The sequence below is a fragment of the Gossypium hirsutum genome, chromosome D05, assembly GCF_007990345.1.
Source record: "Gossypium hirsutum isolate 1008001.06 chromosome D05, Gossypium_hirsutum_v2.1, whole genome shotgun sequence".
NCBI lineage: Eukaryota > Viridiplantae > Streptophyta > Magnoliopsida > Malvales > Malvaceae > Gossypium > Gossypium hirsutum.
Genome location: NC_053441.1, coordinates 15,391,740 through 15,414,215, shown reverse-complemented (window position 1 = coordinate 15,414,215; position 22,476 = coordinate 15,391,740). Strand labels below are relative to the sequence as shown.

General features: G+C 34.5%; 3 protein-coding genes across 8 annotated transcripts; all 3 read right to left on the bottom strand.

Moving 5' to 3' along the window:
- Window positions 1-3,405: 3,405 nt before the first annotated feature.
- On the bottom strand, window positions 3,406-7,099 carry LOC107905924 (probable beta-1,3-galactosyltransferase 1). Of its 6 annotated transcripts, none has more exons than XR_001686634.2 (12): window positions 6,664-7,099; window positions 6,005-6,089; window positions 5,701-5,759; window positions 5,394-5,605; window positions 5,242-5,305; window positions 4,980-5,052; window positions 4,759-4,882; window positions 4,482-4,569; window positions 4,257-4,382; window positions 4,131-4,170; window positions 3,938-4,047; window positions 3,780-3,864 (listed from the first exon to the last, which is right to left on the bottom strand). XR_001686634.2 is itself a non-coding variant. In XM_016832721.2 (11 exons), the coding sequence occupies exons 1-11, from the start codon at window positions 6,771-6,773 to the stop codon at window positions 3,692-3,694; spliced, it is 1,224 nt and encodes a 407-aa protein (XP_016688210.2). In that variant the 5' UTR covers window positions 6,774-7,037; the 3' UTR covers window positions 3,406-3,691. The 6 variants fall into 6 exon arrangements, 4 of the variants coding, with proteins under 4 accessions (XP_016688210.2, XP_016688211.2, XP_016688212.2 ...); XR_005913955.1 differs by having other exon boundaries at window positions 3,783-3,864; window positions 4,759-4,879; window positions 6,664-7,074; XM_016832721.2 differs by lacking the exon at window positions 4,131-4,170 and having other exon boundaries at window positions 3,406-3,864; window positions 6,664-7,037.
- A 3,176-nt stretch (window positions 7,100-10,275) lies between these two features.
- LOC107905926 (uncharacterized) lies at window positions 10,276-12,721 on the bottom strand. Its single transcript, XM_016832724.2, has 3 exons — window positions 11,869-12,721; window positions 11,462-11,665; window positions 10,276-11,245 (listed from the first exon to the last, which is right to left on the bottom strand). Exon 3 carries the CDS (start codon window positions 11,237-11,239, stop codon window positions 10,703-10,705), a length of 537 nt encoding a protein of 178 aa, XP_016688213.2. The 5' UTR covers window positions 11,240-11,245; window positions 11,462-11,665; window positions 11,869-12,721; the 3' UTR covers window positions 10,276-10,702.
- Window positions 12,722-13,058: 337 nt separating this feature from the next.
- LOC107905928 (starch synthase 3, chloroplastic/amyloplastic) lies at window positions 13,059-22,129 on the bottom strand. The gene is made up of 16 exons (XM_016832726.2): window positions 21,646-22,129; window positions 21,210-21,276; window positions 19,782-21,113; window positions 19,119-19,333; window positions 18,397-18,667; window positions 17,827-18,002; window positions 17,347-17,454; window positions 16,790-16,899; window positions 16,583-16,688; window positions 16,028-16,198; window positions 15,294-15,422; window positions 14,702-14,884; window positions 14,264-14,395; window positions 14,030-14,141; window positions 13,614-13,737; window positions 13,059-13,461 (listed from the first exon to the last, which is right to left on the bottom strand). The coding sequence occupies exons 1-16, from the start codon at window positions 21,763-21,765 to the stop codon at window positions 13,329-13,331; spliced, it is 3,489 nt and encodes a 1,162-aa protein (XP_016688215.2). The 5' UTR covers window positions 21,766-22,129; the 3' UTR covers window positions 13,059-13,328.
- Between the last annotated feature and the right edge of the window lie 347 nt (window positions 22,130-22,476).

Sequence of the window (22,476 nt, the reverse complement as noted above, 5' to 3'; positions counted from 1 at the left end):
GTTTTTTTATTTTTATTTTTTTAATATTAACATTTAACATTTTTATTTTCTCCTTAACAAATTCCATAAAAAAGGGTAAAATCAAATATTGTTGACGTGGCAGATTTTGATTGGTTAAAAATTTTTTCCTAACGATATTAATTTTTGAGAAAAATTTGAGTACCACATTTGATCAGAAAAGTTGAAGTACCATTTTGAGAATACAGGTATAGCTTAGGGGTATTTTTTGAATTAAGCCTTTAATTTAACTAGTATTTTATTTGTTTCACCGATTGAATTGCTCCGGTTCTAGGAATCTCATGCGTGCCCTGCCTTGGTTAGCTTATGAACGATGCCGTTTCGGGACTTTTGCTTGAAGATAGGGCTCGAATGGCATTGGAGGAAGGATAAAGACTGTTTTAAGTCCCTATACTCTTTATACTTCAGAAATTAGTCCACTATTTTTCCTTTCAGGAATTTAATACATTTACTTTTCAGATTTAAAATGTAAGTATAATTAAAAATATTAATTTTTTTATTAAATTTAATTTCATTACAGCACTATTTCTTTATTATATGGCTACCAAATGAATAAATTATCTATTTCAAAATATAATAGGAATGAATTTAATAAATTAATTTTAATGATAAATTAATAATTAGACCTAAATTTTAAAATTTAAAAATAAATAAATAATTTTTAAATAAAAATAGATAAATAAAATTTTAAATATAAGAAAAATATAAACTTAAAAAATATTTTAACCCTAATGAAATAGGTTGCTCCAATTTTAGAGCTCATATATGATAATATCTAGAATATTACATGATTATCTAAATATTTTAAAATGAAAATATTGGGATATTTTTTTGGTACATGAAATATATTGTGACAATTGTTCATTAATAATAGGTGGTTATTTATGCTGCAACGATAATGTTATATTATACCTACGTATCAAATATAAATCTTAGATATTTTTATGAGTTATTTAATTAAGGAAAATAATTGATGACAATGATTATATGCTAATAGTATTATCTCATTTTACTTTATGTTTAGAAAATGAAAAAGTGTGGAACAACTTGAGGGGTTTGTTGGGAACTTCTTAGCTAGTACAGATGAGAAATAATGAGTGAGGGCAAAATTGAGACATCAACATATAAAGGATGCAAAAAAGTTCTTTATTGAAGTGATGATCTATCTATCTCAATCAATGTTGTAATAAATACAAATAATAGTTAGGAAATGGTTGAAAATTGAAATACCACACTTTACTTTTCACCTAGTCTATTATATATATATATAAATTTGAGAATTTACTTTAGTAACCTTCTCGTTATATTGTTTATGGTCCATTTTTAATTATTTAATAATTTTTTTATGTTATTAATACATAATTTTGGTAACAATTTTATTCTAAATTTTAAACCTCAAACCCTAAATCTTGAATCCTGAACTTTACACCCTAATTTTGATTTAGGGTTTAAGGTTTGATTAGAGTTCGGAGTTTGAAGTTTATGGTTTGGAGTTTGAGATTTAAGTCAGAGTTTAGAGTGTAGGGTTTAAGGAAAAAATTACTAATATTATGTATTAATACATAAAAAAATTACTAAAATATCATTAAATAATTAAACTCTTTTCTGAATTAGATGTTTAAATGTTGAGAAATATATGTGAAATCTTTTGCAACATATTTAATTTATCTTGTGTAATTATCAATGTACTACTAAGGGCTTCCTTTACTTAACAACCATTAAACCCTTTTGCTTAATTTTTTTCTTCTGGGTTTTCGATGCAATGCATAATAGTATTGCATTAATTTATCTACACATAATAAAAAGGCCAAACCACAAAGAAGACAAATGGCTTAATTAGCCAGCCTTGTAGTGAAACCTAGCAGGTCTCTTTTGTATATGCAAATTGCAAGAGAGACTTCCCAGTTTCATTCGAGAGTAGAAATATATATCGTAGATGTAATTAAGAGGGCATGCCTAGGAGAGGGTCCAACAGAAGCACTGGTCCATTGAAAAAACTCCATTCAAGGACCTTCTTGTGGGTCTGCTGCAAATATTTTCTCAACCTGATGGTGCACGTTGCAAACAATGGGTCAGTGCCACTCAGCGTCAGCGGCATCAACGTCAAGAGGAGATGATCACGAAGAAGAAGAAGAAGTGCGTTTTGAGGAGGATGAGGAAACGTCCAGCATGAAGAAAAGGTGCTTATCCATGGCTAAGGAACAAAGGTCGAGGTTTTACATATTAAGGAGGTGCGTTATTATGTTACTTTGTTGGCAAAAGTACGACAAGCATTGACTTTCCCTCCCTTGTTTTCTCTTCAACAAACGCTCCCTTTTCATAAATTTTCAAGTATCAATAATGTAAAAGCACTACTGCATAATTAATCACGGTGTCTTTGCTTCTTTCTTTTCTATAATTTGATAGCTAGTTGTCAATTTAACTATGGTTGCTTCATATAATATGCTTACCTTTTAACTAGAATGCTGCTATGAAAGCCAATAAACCTGTTAAAAACTGGGGAAATTTGAAAAGATACTAAAGATAGGACCTAGGGTTCTTTTCTAATTCTAGTGGGGAGGACAAGTGAGGAGAGATAGATACGACTATGGTGCAGTGATAGATACAACATTTGCAGAGTTTTCACGTGAAAATAGTTAAAAGAAAAAAAAAGTGGGGTTGTTTTTCTTTATATTTTTTGCTCTAAAAGGAGGGAAAGATGCAGACATTATTTCACATGAAGAGAGGGACAGATCATTGAGGGGATGGTAAATAGATACAGGTTTCCTTTTGGTACGCCTGGGATCCATAACAAGCTGGTCGTTTTGGCTTGTTATCTTGTACTATTGCAGTTGCCTATCTTTTCTATGGTTACGAATTTCCTTACGAAATTTTTAGCTAATTTCCTAGCTATTATTTCTCAATTTCAGGAAAAAGAGAGTGCAATAATTCCACTAATTTGATCATTTCATAATTCAAAACTGTAAATGCTCTGGTAGGTAGGTATACCATCAAACAGTCTCGATTTATTAGCAAAATAATTGCTACATTTGCATATAGAGTTGGAAAATGATAGTTATTGCAATGTTTCCTGATATCAACTATACTAAAGAAAGAGTCTTTAAAAATATATATAATTGTATAACAAAATAGATCTCATTAATCATTCCTGGTTTTTTGTGCCTTACCCATACTTTGTTGTAAGCTATTGTACTACTTGTTAACCATTCTTGACTATTAAACAGATATTAGAGTTATCCACAAATTTTACGTTTAAGGCTACCTGACATGACATATAATATTGTGATTTGTCTTTACGATCGATAGACATGAACGTGAAAACTGTACATAATGTATCTGAATCGAAGTTGTTCATATTAAAGACACAAGAGAGAAGTCCTGAAGATATATAAATAAGCATTAATATTGATTTTTATTGAGTAGTAAGCAGCAATATGCTGCCTACAAAGATTAGACGTATATTATATAGATCTCATCACCATGGCAAAAAACTTTCGATCCAGCCCCCCACCATGAGGTTAGGCAGTTGTATCTTCATTTCTTTAGCAGGGTATACTACTACACATTCGTATACACCTATGGATGCAATATAAATGTGGGGAAAGGGGAAAGAAGTATAAAAAAGGGTAAAAAAAAAGCATCTCTATGCTGGATTTCTTGTGTGTATTTTTCCTCAGGAAGAGGTTCTTATCGTTTGCACAAAGTTTGCGCTCCATAAAGCATTCTTGTCTTCACCACAACGTTCATGGACCTCCATAATCCTCTCCACAGACCTGCAAATCCCACTGCACCTCCAGTCAAATGAAGCAGCACAGATATTACCAGCTTGAGCTTTCCATTCACAATCTGCAAGAAAACTATTAAAAGTCAATGCTCCAGTGCTACTTGAACAAGATAACACAGATTAAATGAAAGTTACCTGGTGGAGTACCACAGCAGAGTCTCCTATCATCCACATGCTCCACATCCAAACCAATAAACCAAGCTCCCAAAGAAACATCTTCATTAGCATATTTATGCAGTACATTCCTGAGACAGAGCATAACTATTATCACTGGAGGCACTAACAAATATATGAAATTAGAGCTTCGATTTGAACACATGCACCGCACAACTAGAACTAAAGCTTCGTTGAGTAACTGGACCAGCTTCCTGTTAGTTGAAATGCACACATCAACTCATCAATGGTAAACAGGCTTGAAATCAAAACAACGGGAAAAAAGCATGCAGGAACTCACTGATTTATGAATATGTAAGTAGCCAAATCTTTGGATATAGCATACAGTTGTCCAGTAGCATGTCGAAAATATTTGTTCCCAACCTCACCAAATTTCCAGTACTCAGGTTCATGGTATTTCACTCCCCTATTAATTAAAGATCATATAAAACACAACCGGATATTTCAGATATTTATCTCATCTAAACATATAAACTAATCTGGAAAGCACAAAAACTCTGCTTACTTTCGAGCAAGAACAGGACCCGACTTCATGCAGCCGATATAAACTCGGGGTTTCTTACTATGCCTAGCTAAAGTCACACCAAGTGTTGCTGCAAGCATACCAACTCAATAAGAAAAGGAGTACACATATTTACAACCCTTTTTCCTTTTATTAACAACTATGATTGTCATCTTTGTCAAAAAAAAACAACTATGATTGTCATCATATTTATAAAGGAATTAGAGTGCGTACAAAGATTTGTAAACATGCAAAATGAAAGAATCAAATTTTGTTTTACCTAGATTCACATGAATATCATCATCAACTTTGACATAAAATTCTGCATCCCACAAGGAAACAGCAGTGGCAAAATAAGTTTTTGTCTTGGCTGACAACTCCAGGTAGCCCTCAACATGTTGCTGCTTTTATTACGGACAAATAGAAGTAAAGGTCTTTTAGATATTTTATATGATCTATTTACACCTACAAAAACATTAGACTACTCGATAGAAGTATTACCAATCTCAAAAAGTCTCCATGCACCTTTTCTTCAGCTTCAATGGCTTTATCAAGAATGCCACCTGACGTTGAACTGGAGAAAAGGCCAACCAATTAATTCAGTTTTCTACTCCATTTACATCATATAGTTTACTAACACATGCGATTTCCTTGAATTTTTGTAAGATAAATAATTGCATTCAAAGCAAAAAGCCTTTACATGCAGTTACTGGAGAAATTAAAGCAAATAGCCAAAAGAATGGCCGGAATGGGTGGAAATTACCTGTGACCTATAACAAATCTTATGATGATACCCGTTTCTTCCTCTAATTTTTTTCGCTTCTCAGCTGGAACATTTATATAGTAAGAAAGCATTAATCATACACCAAGAGGAGGATCATAAAGGAATAAAAATTAATAAAAACAGTAATGGACCTTGAGGCATCCAAGTCGCACGTACTGAATCTCTCCGCTTATGACTACTAAAAGCCGTATTGATTCCTATAACCATAAAATATTTCCTTTTTAAAGTCGATTCTATATTCTTCACGCCTTCAGACATCATAGGGTCTTTCTGAATTGTCTCACGTTCGGCCCTAGAAGCCATCAATTTTATCTCCAAATCTGAAATGGCTTTATCCATGGTCCTGTAAACCATATACAGCAAACAAGCTACAAATTTAAGGACACAATAGGGTACAATAGCTCAAATTCAGATGTAACAAAGATCAGTTTGGTTTACAGAATAGAGTGTTGGGACCCTGAAATGTCTCCAGAGTTATTGCCTTCATTCTTCAAAACCTATTAAGTTCAAGAAAAGAACAAATATTTCAAACAATTGTCAGCATGATGAAAAATCCAGACAGAAAGTTTGGCAGACGAGACAAGTTAAAGGATATCACAAGTCGTTAGAGTAAATGCCACTACTCTGCTAAAACATACAGGCCAAATCCATGTTTCTTTCATTACAACAAGTAGGCTCTTCGAAGCTCAAGCATATAGATCAGATAACTAAGACTGAACATATGTGGGACAAAAGCACTCACAATGTTTGGATCATAATCCACAAATTGTTTACCCCCAGTTCTGGATGTCCACGGAATGCCCTTGGCATCAGGCACCATCCACGTCCTGATTCAAGTGTTTCACAATTAAAATAATTTGAATATACTATAAGCAAGCCATGGCAAAATCAAATAGCAAAAGAATAGTATCTTAAGTGTCTGAAAGAGAAGCTTAGCAGACTCAACAAAAAATATTGTATACCATGGTAAGCAATTTTCATATTACCAAAACAACATGACACAGAGAACCTAGTAGGTTGTGGTTGAGAAAATATCGTGCATTGAAATTAACCCAAATGAGTTCTACCCTAAACAAATCATGAACATCAGAGAGAAACATGTGTACAGTTTTAACTTTTAACCCACTAAAGCCAAGATTCCTGGAAATGGTAATAATCCAAATAATTTGCTAACAATGATTAGTAAACCATTAAACAAAGTCCAAAACTGAATTTTTTTTCATTTGGATAATTTAACATTCACATAAAATGATTTATCACAATTTTCAAGCATGCCGTGGAAGTACTTGTGAAAACTTATTTCACGAGATCTATAAAATTCACTAAAATGCATCATTTAATCAGCAAAGAAAAAAAATGCAAATTGAGAGTTAGAAACATAATCCAAGAAAGCCAATATACCTATTGCTGAAGAACATTCCAGCACAGAAGCTAGCGAAACAAAGCAAGAGAGCCAAGTTCTTCGGTAAAACATGCTTTGAAGCATGCTCCCCTCTACTCTTAACAAACATTTTATTCTTTAAAAAGTCAATATCTTTCTCCCACGAAAAAACGTAAATTTATATACAACGATGGAAATTTGGAAGAGAGAAAAGAAAACCCAGAAACAGATTCAGAAAGGACAAGACATCAACAGTTTAAGGGCCTGGTTTTTTTTAATGAAACTCTCTCTCTCTCTCTCCAACCTCAAAGAGACAAGAGAAAGAGAGAGAGTACAATGGATAAATGTAGACACACTAAAACTGCCCTATTAATACTACGAAAATGCAAAACCGTCCAGTTTAAGTGTTTAAACTTTAAACAAACGGTCATTCCCATAAATACCTCTAATGTTTTCTACTTTCTTTTCTCCTCATTCTTCTATTAACAGTCGGTTTCCTTTCACTTTGAGCTCTAATGTAACAGGCTAACAGCATGCTTTTGTGGTTTTTTTTTTTTTGAAATTTTTATTTTCATCTCTATATTACATTAGAGCTCAGAGTGAAACAAAAAATTGAAGTTGGTACTCATAGTCATACTTTACCAAAATTTAATAATTAAATCAATTTTATATGCAATAAAATGACAAAAAAAATCATAAACAAACATTTGCATTAGGGCCAAGGACCACATTAACCAAACAACTGAATTTGGACTAATTTGTCGGTTGTGGTATTGTACCTTTTTAATTAGTATTTCCTTGGTGTTTTTTTTTTAATTTTTTTTATATAACCCATGTTAATAAGAGAAATTACGTGAGTTTATTTTCTTGGATTTTAATTTAAGTGATCATTAAATATGTTCGTCCCCTGTGGAAAAAATAGCTTTACTGCTAATATGCTGTAGTTGTAATAATAAAAGCCAACATAACAACTAGAGGTGATCATGCGTTAAGCTACCTGGCTCGGCCCGACGGCCCGTTTGAAAAATAGGAGGGTTCAGGTAAAATTATAGGCCCAAAATATAGGTTTGGGTAAAAAAATGAGGCCCGTTTAGAAAACAGGCCAGGCCTCGGGTAAAACTTTTTTGGCCTGGGTACGGCCCGAATTATATATTAAATATATATTTTTTTTATTTTTGATCAAATATACTTTTTAAAATTTAATATGCTATTTTCTTTTTAAAATACGCTATTTTGGTGTTGTAAAATTTATTATGGGCAGGGCCGTGCTCGGGCTTAGCAATTTTCTTTCAGGCTGAGCTTGGATAAAATTTTAGACCTATATTTTGGGCCGGGCCGGGCCCAATCCTAGAAAATAGATCTAAAATTTTGTTAGGGCCCCAAATATGACCCAGCCCATGATCACCTCTAATAACAACGAAAGTGGAAATTCCTTATTTTTTGAGAAATTTAGAAGAGAAAAATATAAATGTAAATTATAATGGCGGTAAAAATATTATAAAATTCGTGTTAAATTATATTTTGGTAAAAATATTTTTTTATTTATCGTTGTATGTTGGTTGTGAATTTTGATATTGTTGATTTGAATTAAAACACATGTAAAAAATTTTATGAAAAATTACACATTCATTTTCTCCTTAGATTTTAGGTCAAATAATAATAAATTTTAATATAAAAAATAATTATTTTAGCTTCAATTAAGAGAATCTAGTAAAAAGGATTAACAAGAATTAATTTAATCACAATGATAAATTAAATTGTAATTTTATCATTATTAATTTAAATTTTAATAAATAATAAATAACTTAAATAAAAAAATTATTTTAAGGGACCGGTGACCCGCCAGCTACTGGGTCTGCCACTGTTCCTATTACTTCTCAAACACCAAGTTACTCAAAACTGGACTTTATTTATTTATCCATCAAGATGTTGTATGTGGATGTCTTATCCGAAGCTTTAGGTGTTGGTCTTAAATGGACGCTTCCTTGAAGTTGATGCTGAAGGTTCAACTTTGATCGTAACAAGGAGGCGAAGAATAACTCAACCTCACAGGTGGAACCCAACAATTTACTCATGTCACCGCTATTGAAGCTGCCATCAGAGTTGGTGAAATAGAAGGATCCCCGGTGAACCAATGGAACATGCATTCATAGGTGGAGACCTCCAAATTTAGGGGTTTGAGTCCTTTGTTGTTTATTTTTTAAGTTTAAGATTAAAATAATAGTTCAATTTATTTTTGAAAAAACTTTAAAATCCAAATCTGCATCAGTTTATAACCATAAAAATAAAATTATAGAGAAATAATTTTGTTGTTATTCGAATGCTCAAGATTTCTTGACTAGTTTTTTCCTAATATAAAAGAAAAGGGGTAGTAGCTATAGACATGGCACCTTTGTAAGTGGTCAAAACTTTCATTCTGACAAAGATGCTTTGTTATGATGAATTAACAACACAACACATGCTTATCCTTGATAAGGTTTAATTGTAACTTATGATACCATAAACGCCACAACATAGCAATCTAAACAAACGTTGGAAGTTAGATAATCTGATTTTTAGCAAGTATCCTGCATAAATATATATTTAATTTTTCATAGAAATATAAAAGATGATTATCTCATATTTCAACATGCATAAAATTTTTCATATAATTTCCTTTTTCCCTACAAATGTGAACATTTTTAAGTAGTGGAGCGAACTACTTACGGTTTATGACACTTGTTAGAATGTGTAGAGTGGTCCCTTAAACAAATGTAGATAAATTACTTTATTATTTTAGTGTTTTTTATAAGGAATAAAATGTTGAAATTAATGTTTCATTTGAAAAAGGTGTATTATATAATAAATATTAAAAAATAAAATTTCCTTCACTTCACTCTAAACAAATTATGTCAAGCCTACAACAGATTGTCTGGATAATTTAAAGGTGGAAATGATGGCGGTGGGAGAATAGTTTTGAGGGGGGAAATTCATTGGATTGGGTGTCGGCAAAATGGTAGAACATAGAACCAAAACCCAAGGCGTGGAGATACATTGCAGTTGCAAGTCTGTTCTACAGGTAGATGCTAAGCTATACTTAATACTATATGAATATGATAAAGATTCAAGAATCTGTCCAATCAGGAGCAGCTAGTCTAGTCCTAGACGATTCTTATCTTCAGCCTTTTTCGTATAGTGGGTGGCCCATTATTCCGATGGAATGGAACTATGCAATGCAATGCAATGCAATGGAATCCATCTGTTTCATATACGTAAAGCCTTGGGGTTTTCTTTTGATCTTGTACAAAGAAACATAGGTATGGTATTATCAAAAGTCGAAATCATTACTATGCCCTGTTTGTAGTTTTAGCTGTAATTATTAGGCAGTGCTAAATACATGGTCATCCAATTTTTGGAGTAAAATATTGAACATATAAATAAAGCCGAGAAAGGAAAGTACAGGGGTCAGTGGCTAGTAAAGAAAATAAAGAAACAGGTAAATTTTGGACAGACTAATGAGAATGAGATGCCTGAGTCCACTGTCTTGTGTTTTAACCAACATAAACAAAAGATGTAATGTTTTACTAACTATTACTAAATGGCTAAATGATGGAGAAAAGAGCAAGATATAAAAAGATATTAAATTTGAAATATGCTTTAACCAATTCTCTCTTTACTGCTAAAAGTGCAGTCCAACTGTATCCAGAACATAAACCCTTTTCCACTACCTGACAAAAAGTCTCGGAGGCTTGCCACCTTTTGTTGTTGTTTCTTTCCCTCCCCCGCCCCCCCCCCCTCTTTTTTTCTCTCACTATTTTCTAAAATCATACAAAAAAGGCAGCTCCGACTTTGATTTAAAAACCATGTTTTCGAGTTCCAAGTTCATTACATGGCTACACCATAATAATACGATCAAAAGTTGATAAAAAGCAAAAAAGGTTACATGGGACCCAAAGAAAGATGGAAAGTTGGAGCAGAAGAACATCATGATGGTGGTAATGGATTTGTAGTATGAAAATGAAGATATGATGATTTGGTGTGGAACTGTTGATGAATGACGTGACATTAACAGTACTGGAACTACTCGAGGAAACCTGTTTTTGTCAAAACTGCATTCCTTACTTTGCTTAGATCTCTGCCTTTAAGTGTCCTTCCAATCCCTTCACACACTGAGAATGAAGAAATTTGACTTCTTGCAAGCTTTTTAGCTAGCCATTCATGGGGAGGGACCATATCATGATCATCATCATGATCCTCCCCACAACCATCAACCCCATTATAGACCCATGTCCCGTTCCTTGATGAATCCAAGCTTCCATGCCTGCCATATATCTTGGACCAATCAGGGATGTTGAGTGGAGCCGATGATTGCTGAGCCATCTTGGTTTCATGCTTTGCTGATGATGAGTACTGGCTACCCCTTGGAACCATCCTTGGTGCGCTTGGGAGGCGCCATGCAGTGGAAGAGTAGTCACTAGGTTTCCTTGGTGCAGGACCTGAATCTTCCTTCTCCTCCTCGTAACGCCACATTTCTTCTTCATCGAAATCTTCATCTCTCGTTGACCTGATGCTGCAACCATCAGTGGTATTCCTCATGGTACCATACCAGTCTGCCATGACTTTCTGTTTCTACCATAAACAAAGAGAAAAAGATACGATGTATGAGTGTTGAAAGTGAGATATAAATACAAGGGATGGGGGAAAATGTTTACATTTTATTAAAACATTTATTTATTCATTTCATGATGTTTTGTGTTGTTTTGCAACTAGATAAACATGAGTTTATTTCTTGGGAATAAAAAAAGAAAGTAAGAGAATAATATCAGGAATCTAGCTTGCCTTTGTTTCAATACCCTCCAAAAAGAAGCAGAGCTTTTCAAAGATACATCACACAAATGAAATGGGTTAACTTTGCTTAGCCCCAAAAACCAACCAGGAGGAGAACAGAAGAGAAGCTGTGGAAAACACCCCTTTTTTTTATCCCAACTCTGTGTGAATACTTCCAAACAAGATCACAGATTTCAAGACCCTCAAAATAGTACCCTGCAAATAACAGAGGAAGAAAAGGACAAGCTACAGATAGATGTAAATGAGATCATTTCATTTCTCATTTTCTCCTACTCTTATGCCTTATGGTCTATCCAATCCCACATTTTACTTGTATCGAATCAAATTCGACAGTTTAGAAACAAATTATTATATGAGGAAAAAACAAATAGGTTGCTACTACTATTGTATAAACTTACCACCAATTCCCAATGGTTTCTGCAAAGATGGATTTGGCATTGGCAGTTGGCACCCACAGAAAAGAAGGTAGAAGAGGGAGGGTATTCATTATTGAGGCATTGAATAAAAAATCCAGGAAGCAAAGCTTATCAGAGCATATTTACCCACTATAGAAATTTTATCAGTTTTGAGGGTGAAGGGATCTCTTCATATGGGGTTTTTATTGTTTATATATAAACCAAGTGTGGATTATATACACATATATATTTGGAAAATCACTGAAAAGACTGGCCTGTGATTGGGAAAGGTGGAAGAGAAGGATTTGAGTGACCAACTTCACTGATTTCCGTAAACCTTATCCTCAACTCACAGCAGCATCTCATCTGATTCGACTTTAGCACAGACTTAAAAAAAGGGGGGGGGAGATAATACTAATAAAAGCTACGTAAAGTGTGAAGGTTATGGAAATTTGAAGAAAAAATTTTGGTTTCTAGGAGAGGGTGCTTAAAGGAGTAAAAGCATCTGGTTGGACGATAGTTGCATTGATATACGTGGTGACTTTGTTTTTGTTGATGATCATAAATTTAACTGTGACTCAACTTTTTTCTATCTCATTAAATAAAATATGGCTACTTTCATTCTTCAATGCTTCCTGGGTTTTAGGGAATTGAGCAGCATGTGGATATGGATATGGTGAGTGAAGAAGGGATCTTCTTAAACTTAAATCAGGAGCTATAATGTTGGACAATGACCAAAGAAAAAATGGTTCAAGTCTTACGAAAATGAGGAGAAAAGGCAAGAGTATGCTGCGACTGTGGTTTTGTTCTATTGATAAAGAGTGTTTACTATAGCTTTAATTCGTGAATTGCACCTATATGGCAGTTTAAATGGGTATGTATAAATGTGAGTGTAAAGTTGTATTGTATTAAATATATGTATGAAGAGGAATGCATGTAATATATATTAGTTTTAGAGTTTTGAGTGTTATTTTATGCAAATGACTGATAATTCTGTCTCTAATTGGCTTATAGATCAACCTAACTTGGATGGGTATTAATCAATGTCCAGGATTTTACATACCAAAATTGGTACCATTATATGTTTAATCGCTTTATAAATTTAAAGGAAGAAAAATTGTTTATCCATTTTGTTGTTAATCATCACCACAAATTTGCACATTATAAACAATTACTTTTCAACCATATTTGTGTTTTCATACAATTTTTTTTCACGTTATTTTATCATTTCATAGAGATGAAGTAACAGCAGTCAAAAAGAATTTGTAGCTCTCGAGAATGATACACGTTTGGTTCTCTTTTTTACTTTTTTTTCCCTTATTTTGAAGAGAACCAATTGCTTTATGATACACAAAAATGGAGGAACGATTTTAAGCGCTAAAACTATTGCAGTAAAAGGTATAAGTAAACAATGTACAGGCTATGGGAGATGGTAACGATTTGCATCTTTGCTTAATCGGCTTTTAGTATTTCTTTGCCGCATGATACAGCTCCATATAATCAAGCGCAGGCCGGTTCCAAGACCAGTCTTGCTCCATCACCCTCTTGCACAATGAGTTAAACCAGTCCCGACCATCATACCAAGCAGAGATAGCCCTAGATTATTAACAATTCAGAAGATCGAATCAATCATATACGTTCAGAACCTAGAACCAAGTATTGTGGATTAGGGGAACTCTGGAAACTAATTGATAATGAAGGAATGGATGAACAAATGCACTTACAAAGGTGCTGAGAAATTAACTCACCTATTGAGGGCATAATCGACTCCAGCACCATCAGCTCCATCGAAGTTAAATCCGTTGGGTTCAAGACCTTGTGCTTCAGCTCTAGCTTTATCATCGTCAACATCGAATACAGTATCATAAAGTCCTTGAAACAAGTAATTGAGACACAATGTCAATACACTTTAGGAAGATCTAACTTGTAAGAACGGAGGCCAAGTAAGATTCTTCAGTTCTCCATCCGAGACAAACAAAAAATTCAATGAAATCAGATGCAATTTGCAAAACATAAGAGAAATCTAGATGTATGTAATTCATCGTTGCACACTTCCATATCCTCGGTAACAGATCATCCACATATCTACACATCTTCGTAATTAAAGACGTAGAAGAATATAGTTTAGAGGTATCAAAATTACAGATTTAAGGAGAGTACACACCTCCTGTTTTACGAACAACAGGTATGGAGCCATATCTCATTGCTGTCAATTGCGTCAGTCCACAAGGCTCAAAAATTGATGGAACTAGAATGAAATAGGCACCAGCATATATCTGTAAAAATAGACAAATAAAAGAACACAGATTAAAACTGCTAGGATCATATTGCTAAGGCAAAATATAAGTATGCTCCTTAGAGAATAATCATAAACGAAAAAAACTTTGAGAGTGCAAACCAAGTGAGAAAGAGGTTCATCATAGGTCAAACAAAGGCGAGCCTGATCCGAATGAGATGAATGCAGCTGATTGGCCAAATTCACAAAATCATTTTGGATGCGAGGATCAGGAGCTGAGCCAAGCAATACAACCTGCCACCAAGAATGTCATCATCATGCACTTATTAATATGAATTAAGCAGAAATACACAACCAAGACAATAGACACTAAACTTCCTTGTTTATACATTCATTCCAAATATATCAGACAACATGATTTCCCAACTGCATTACACAAGCACATTCGTATTAAGAATGCAAGAAAGAGAATGGTCAAGTGAAAGCTCTAGGGAATATCACGTCAATGTCACTACTGAGAAGTCCAGACAATACAGATCAAATAATGTCTAATTCTATATGAATTCATACAGGGGATGGTGAAAGGGGGGGGCAGGGAACCTGTCCATTGCGTTTTAAGGTGTTCCAAATTGCATGCTTGATAAGATGGATTCCTTTCTGGTGAGTTAAGCGAGTAATGATTCCAACCAAAGGATGATCAGATTTCTTCAAACCAAGCCTTTGCTGCAAGGCTTCCTTGGCAGCTCGTTTGCCTTCAACAACATTTTCTGAAGTGTAAGGTACCTGGAACGACAAGCATCACACATTAAGAACAATAATAATAGCAAAAAAGGGACAACAGCATCAAAAGAATACCCTAGAGGCCCATTGACACTCTTTTATCTTGACGAGCATTAATTGCTAAATCTGATTTAGAATATCGTATCAACAAAATTTATCAAGTCTTGTCAAATCATCAAGGCAACATATCATCACTTTCCTAGAATACAACTTTAAATGAAAAAAAGAAAGGCCAGGATTTCCGAAAGGAAAAAGAAGTAAGAGGAAGGTCTTGTGGTTCTTGCCTATTCAAATATGAATCGAGTAAAACAAAAAGCCTACAGATACATAACAGTTCCTTCTTTTACTCATTTAAGGCCTGGGGACAAGCTCATAGATACGGGATTTATTAAATAAAGGTATATCTACTCACAGGAATGAACTTATCATTGTACGGATCCCAAATATCTAAGTCAATTCCATTTAATATTCCATGGAACTTGTGAAGATGAGGAGCTACTGCAGGATTTCCAGCAACCTCCTTTGAGTAGGTGTGGGATACCTGCATAAGATGAATAAGAAGCAACTAAGACATCATCATAGGAACTATGAAAGATAAAAGACCACCAAATATCTTGTCTTATATACCGTAGCATGATGTTAGGATGATGTAAAATAGAAAAATATAATTTGAATAGTTTGGAAGCATCAGAAAAAGGGTTATTACAGACGTATCACTTGCTTATATTCTGTATCTAGTGAACTATACTCAATCATGTTTACAAAAAAGGAGTTCAAATTCAAAGAGGAAAGTAAACACAACGAAACTTTTTTTTTTTTTTTAAATGATTAAATTTCTGAACCACTGAGCAGTTAGTTATATCTTTTCAAATGAAAATGGAGAGAGCTAATGCCTACTGGTATGGTGGTGCCCCAACCCAAGGATATGGTCCTAAATTGACCACATTATATAATTTAAAACATTTACTTTATATACCTTTTAACTTAAAACATATATGAAAGGCAAGTAGATAACCAAATGAACCAAAATATAATATCTATGAGCAATTGATCATAAATACACTATATGTAGGAAAAGATCTATACATGTATAGAGCTACTGTATTAAGTAAGCAACATTAGCTATAAGGAAATTTGGGTACATACAGTTGTAGCCTTGTCTGCATATGCCATAGCCTTTCCGATGAAATGTGCTCCAAATTCAAGGTTATGTATGGTGAAGACAACCCGAGTTTTGCTAAGACCATAATGCATGTAATGGTCCTTAAATAGCCATGCAACTGGGGCACTAGACCAGTCATGGCAATGGATGATATCCTGCCGAAGGTTAAGCAAAACTAAATATGGTTATCTTTGGATTTGTCCACGCATTCAAGAAAAGATAATCATTGAAGAGAGTGGTGTACCCATAATACTCTTCTATGAATGAATTGTAGGGCCTATAGAGCTGAACAGCAAAACATATGGGTTTTGATAATTGCTAAAAGGGACTGCCAGGCATGTAGGTGGTTTACTTGATATACTGCCCAGTACGTGCATTTAACTATTTAAGCAGAGAGCCATCAAAATCTTGGCCTAGTGGCAAGAAACTTGTGTGGCACTACAGCTTGGGTTAAACCTGAGCATCCCCACCCCTTCCTAAATTATCAAATGTACGAAAAAAAAAATTTTAACAGAACTATAACTTGAATCTAAACTTACAGGCTGAAGTCCACCTTGGTGTAGAAATTCTAGAGCAGCATGACAAAAGAAGCCAAACCTCTCTGCATCATTTTTGCAACCATAAACACAACCAGTCCAAACAAATCTGCAGGCAGCGATCACACCAAAGCATTCTCATGATTGTAATTTGTTTATTAAAATGAAGCATTTTAATTCTCAAATGTGCATATAGATTATCAAAATTACCCATTTTGTGGCTCCAGAAAATAAACTGAAAGGCCTTCCACTTTACCAAACCAAACTTTAATTTCAGTGCCACCCCAAGAATAGCTTTTTTGGTAATGTAGGTCCTTCACCTGTATCATAAAACATCCATTGAAAGATCTGAAATTATTAAAAGACAAAGTTTGATAAAAATGAAAGGTGATGAATGATTTTATTTTTCTGTTTTTGATAATTAAGATACGAATAACAGTGAGAAGCAGTCTATATGATTACAAAACATTTTTAAGTAGCATGCACAAATTTTTTAATCATGAATGCCCAAATAAGGACAAGGGTGCATAAAGGGAGGATGGTAGGTAAGCCATGTTTAGAACTTTTGTTTTCAAGAAAATCCAATAGGAAAGGTGCATGCCACAAATATCTTATTAAAGAAAAAATGAATGTCAGCCAGCTGATGCGCAATTGCTAACACAACATGCAAGCTTACAAGTAAAATGCCAAGTAAGCAAGAATTAAAACCACAAATGTCCATCATTTGAGGCGGGGAATCTTGCTAAAGCAACAGAAATGAAGCTTACATGGCTAAGGTTCAAGCAGTCATACTTTGGAAGAATGATGTTCACATTGTGGTTTAAATCTTGAACAGCACGAGAGAGACCCGTAACAACATCGCCAAGGCCTCCAACCTACAATGTTATAAAAGGAAGCAACTGAGACTTTTACTACAGATATGACCACAAAATGAAGATTAATACTCCACCAAAATCATTTATTGAAAAACTCTATGAAATTCAGTTATATGACTTATAATAGGTCAATAGCCCAGATATCTGCAGTGTCCCGTTTGTATAAGAGGTGCAGCATCCTCTCCCGCTAATTGTCTCATTTCCAGAACACTTTTCACTTGGGTATGTCATCGTAAAGAATTTTCTCTTCATTATGAGAAAGAATTTGAATGGATTTGTAAACCAAAAATAAAATATCTAGAAAAACCTTGATAAATCAGTGCATCGAAAAAGTTTCTAAGAGTGTCAACATCCTTAATGTCCAAAATTTACCTTTGCAATTGGGGCCATCTCAACAGCAATATGCACAATGTGCATAGGTGGCTCTTTCACAATTCCTCCAAAAACAGGTATATGGTAATCCATACCGCCTTTGTTGTCAAACATTCCACCATCTTCCCGCTCAGAGAATACAAAGTCCATCATATATGCATCCAATGGAACCTTGACTGAAAAGACACATAAAGTAAGTCTTAACTTCAAAAAATAGAAACCCCCAAAGTGCAGGCAAATCAAGAATGTAACAGTAATACAAAGACTTAATACAGTAAAAGCAAAAAATAAAAAGAATGCCTTATGTCACCAAAAGGGATTAGACAAAGTCATATATGCCTAAAACTTGGGTATACATTGAATTTAAAATAAGTTCTTATTTATGTGATATTTGGATATGTAATTTACATTTATATTCTTTTTTTACGGACGAAGTGTCATGACTAGAAGTCATACACAAACCATTAACTTCACTTGTGACAAGAACAAGGTGCAGTGGTGAAGATAAAGAAAAACTTTAGTCTCCAGGTTAAATAGAGAAAGCCATAACTGAAAGTTAACTTAAATTACCAGTGGCTTTTACATGCGAACCATTATCTGCAGGCAACATTCTCTGAGGTGGTAAAGGACCCATACGGTGAGTCCAACAGTTAAATGAACATCTGAACCATATTTCATGTTTTCCATTAAGAACTGTGTTAGCAGGATTGTAAAAAACTGTAACAGTGCTTCCTGCATGAATATCAAGAGGCTCGGTATAAACTATATGTTTTTGGGAAAGCAGAAATCTCTTCAATGTTCTTTCCTTCATTTCAGCCTTCATACGTGCTGTTTTTTCCGCCTATGACAAGAGAAGAAAAGAAAATTAAATCAGTAAATACAACCAAGATAAATGAATAAATAAACCTTTTATCTTTTATTTATACTTGAAATCTAGAACACAACAAAACTAATATCAGTCAATGAACATGCAGAAAATGCATTTCCAGCAGCAATCTTTGCATTCTGAGAATGGTTCAAAATTAGCATTCTAGTCATAAGAGAAACAAAGAAAGCATAAAAAAGAAGCCAGCAGTAAACAACCCAAGCAATCAGATCTCTGTCTCTGCCATCATAGTCAGTGAACAAAAACCTTACTTTCACTGCAATGTTTTCAAATTTGACTAACCTAACCTTTCTGCAACTTGCCATGAAATTTACATCTTTAATAGAATGATATTTGAATCTTCACTGTGCACTACACTGCTGAAGTTGACAGTAATTATTCAGAAGATAGTTTCATGGAAACTAACCTTGGCGCGAATGGCCTCCTCTCTTAGTTTCCTCTCTGCTTGAAGCTTCCTAAATATCTGGTGTTCTTCCTCAACCCAATACATCTCTTCAGGAATGCTTTTCGGGACAACAGCATGGAAGTCTTGATAATTGTTGTTATCATATATAGTGGCAACCTTAGGTGGTCCATCAGCAAATACCCAGTCTAACACAAGGGCACGACCAGGTACAACAACTGCAAAAAAAACCCCATCTTGATCATAAGATAAACACCACCACAGAAATGACCCTCTAATTATAAAGTATGATCGCAATAAACTATATGCAGCAAATCTAATGAGTAACCAAAAAAACAAATACATTTCAAAAGGAACAAAATGGTTCTCTAGCCAACGAAATCAAAGACATTAAAGAAACCCAAAATAGAAGAGCAAACATTATCTGATTTAATGCGAACAAAAACTCCCGTGTAATAAAGAGCATGCTCACGGCCACTTTATTCATAAAAGTCTAGATAAACATTTTTTTACAATTACTGGGAAAAGTGTCTAGAATAAAGAATATAGAAAATGTTGAGATCAAAATTTTGGCAGATTCTAAATTTTGGACTCATTGGATATCACCTTTAATATCACAAAAAGTAACAACTACAAATTGAACAAAAAATAAATTGTGAAACATACCTTCTGCATACCACCAATCCCCACCCTCTCTACCTGACCTGAGAAACTTTTCAACAATTGTTAATCCATTGCACCAATTATTATGTCCTCCATGAATCCAAAGCTCATTGGCATGAGCAAGAGGGCCTGAAGTTTTGTTATAATATAACTTGACCTTGTCTGCCCCTTTGAATTCGTTAGGTTCTATGAACCAAATGTTATCAACTGATCTCGGAGCCTGTTTCATCAATTGTTCCAATATTTCTCGCCTCTTTCCAGTCTCCACCTTTGCTTGTGCTCTATCTGCTTCGCTTGCAGCCTTCTCCGCTTCTATTCTTCTTTGCTCTTCTTCTTGCCTTTCCTTTTCTGCCTGCTCTTTTGCAAGTTTCTCTAGTTCCCTTCTTTTCTCTTCAAGCAAGAAATCTTCAAATGCAAACACATCCATTCCACCCTCCACAATTATGCAAAAATCCTGTTTGTCGTTATTGTCATAGATATTCTGCCCATTAAAGAACACAAAATCCATCTTGTAAGCTTCCTTTGGAACATGAATCTGGCAAGACCACCAATCCCCTTTGAAATAAGTCTTATTCAACCTCATAGTGAATGATCTCCATCGCCAATCATTGAAGGCTCCCATGATTAGAATATCTTTCTCATCATTTAAAGTGGAGAAACTCCTATTAAAGAACACTTCTATGTCTTCATCTGGTCTTACTGTCTGAGGATAAACAAAAATTTTGTTCCCCTTCAAGAAGTTGCCCTCAGCAAGGCGCTCAATTTCCTGTTTACGCAATTTTTCTTCCATCTCCAACTTCAATTTTGCCGAAGCATCTTCAATTGTTTTCTCATCCTTTCCGGTAACAGTTCCATCAGTTTCTGTACCAGCCAAATGCTTCTCTTCAGTAATAGCGTAATCAGTGAAATGCTTTCCTTCATAGGCTGCAGCATCTCTTGATGTACTCACAGTATCATTTTCCAAATTTAATTCTTTCTTCTGTAACCCCAGAACATCTTCAACAACCTTCCTTGCACTTCCGTTTTCTGCATTCAGGTAGCTTTTGGTCTTTGATGGTACATCCTCTTTTAACTCTTCCTTTTCACTTTCATTTACCTTATTCTTTTGATAAAGTGCAATGGTTGATTCTTCATCAACAGCAACTGTTGATTCCATTTCTGTCTGGTTAGACTCTTCAGACTCACTCAATGTCGGAATGTTTGAATCCTCATTCTCACCATTATCCTTTAGATCCCTCTTCTGGTTGCCTGTTCCTAATTTTGTTTTCCGGCCAAAACCCTTCGAACTTTTAGAGCTTCGGGTAGACAATCTTCTTTGTCTCCTCTTTGAAAAATCTATAGAAAGCACAATATTTCAGGAAAATAAAAATTCAAAGATTGAATACCAAAAATGTTAATTTAAAACCATAACACCACTTAGCAAAAACTGACCAGCTGCACCAGCCGTAACTCTAAGCGAAACTCTGCTGGGAAGACACTCACAACGCCATGGAGTAAACTGAAAACAATAACCAAAATTAGAATAATAGGCAAATGCGATCCCAATACAGCTCCACTTGAAATTATATACTCAGAGAAATACCACAAACAGACATAACACTACCAGAACCAGTAGTACTATGAAAAAGAAATGAAATTCTACGGAAAACAATAAACTGAAAATAAAATACTCAGGAAAACATTGGAAAACATGGTTTTTATATATGAAACAAATTAGAAATGCAATTTCCCGACATAGTGAACAAAAAGAACAGAGAAGACAAAATACTCAGTTCCACTATCATTACAATCAACAACAAAAAAACGAACAGGTACACCTAAAATCCCAAACTTCGTGCTCAAGATCAAAAGAAAAAAGAAAGTTCACCTGTATAGTTCCCGCAAAAGACAAGGAACCAAGAAAGGATCTGATTTTGAAGCAGTCAGTCCTGTGGTTAAGCACCTCTTTGAATCTCAACGGTCTTTGCAATTGCAAAGACACATCCATGGGTAAATTGTCAGAACACAAAATAGGATATTTGTACTTAAGCTTTTGCTTCTGGGGAAGATTTCTGCTCTACTAAGATCTGTAGATTCATTCATTCAAGAATTTGATCATCACATCCACATCCTAAAATAATTATAAGAATCCAAAATTTTTAGTTAGACAGGAACAGGGAGAGTGGAGTCCTAGAATCTCAGCCATAAAACCCTCAAATTTTAAAATGTTCTGCAACCCACGATATCAATAACTTTTAAGGGACCGGTGACCGTTAGTTTTGGATTATAAGTTGATCCAACGGTGAGATATGAGTTAAAACGTTTATTCTGAGAAGTTTGGTTGCAGAGAAGAGTAGCCCACGACAAATCATGTTATAAAGATCTGTGAACATTTTGGAAGTACTAAATAGGCTTTTGAGAGGCTCATACTCAATTGCTCATGGTTCGGGTAAGGGTGAGATACTAGGATGAGACGTAGGCGAACCATACAATGGAGTGGAATCAAAATCAGCCACTGCATTTACACCTCAAATTGCAAGATGCCACGTGGGAGCATCTTTCAGCATTATTCCACCATTGTCTGACTGCTATTGTTGACTGTCTTCTTTGCTCTTCAAAGTTACCATTTATTAAGCTCTTAACCAGCTTTTATGAAGATTTTTTTTCTCTTATAGTAATTTATATCGCCATATATGAAAATAAAATGACGTGAAAAGTA

What these genes read in the sequence shown, in the direction of transcription:
- LOC107905924 (XM_016832721.2), bottom strand. Translation starts at nt 6,773, where the DNA reads ATGTTTGTTAAGAGTAGAGGGGAGCATGCTTCAAAGCATGTTTTACCG. An exon ending in GGAATGTTCTTCAGCAATAG is followed by an intron (nt 6,090 to 6,663) that starts GTATATTGGCTT and finishes CACTTGAATCAG; the next exon opens with GACGTGGATGGTGCCTGATG. An exon ending in AGATTTGTTATAGGTCACAG is followed by an intron (nt 5,053 to 5,241) that starts GTAATTTCCACC and finishes CCTTTTCTCCAG; the next exon opens with TTCAACGTCAGGTGGCATTC.
- LOC107905926 (XM_016832724.2), bottom strand. Translation starts at nt 11,239, where the DNA reads ATGGCAGACTGGTATGGTACCATGAGGAATACCACTGATGGTTGCAGC.
- LOC107905928 (XM_016832726.2), bottom strand. Translation starts at nt 21,765, where the DNA reads ATGGATGTGTCTTTGCAATTGCAAAGACCGTTGAGATTCAAAGAGGTG. An exon ending in AGATGGCCCCAATTGCAAAG is followed by an intron (nt 17,455 to 17,826) that starts GTAAATTTTGGA and finishes ATAACATTGTAG; the next exon opens with GTTGGAGGCCTTGGCGATGT. An exon ending in GTCGATTATGCCCTCAATAG is followed by an intron (nt 13,462 to 13,613) that starts GTGAGTTAATTT and finishes TTAATAATCTAG; the next exon opens with GGCTATCTCTGCTTGGTATG.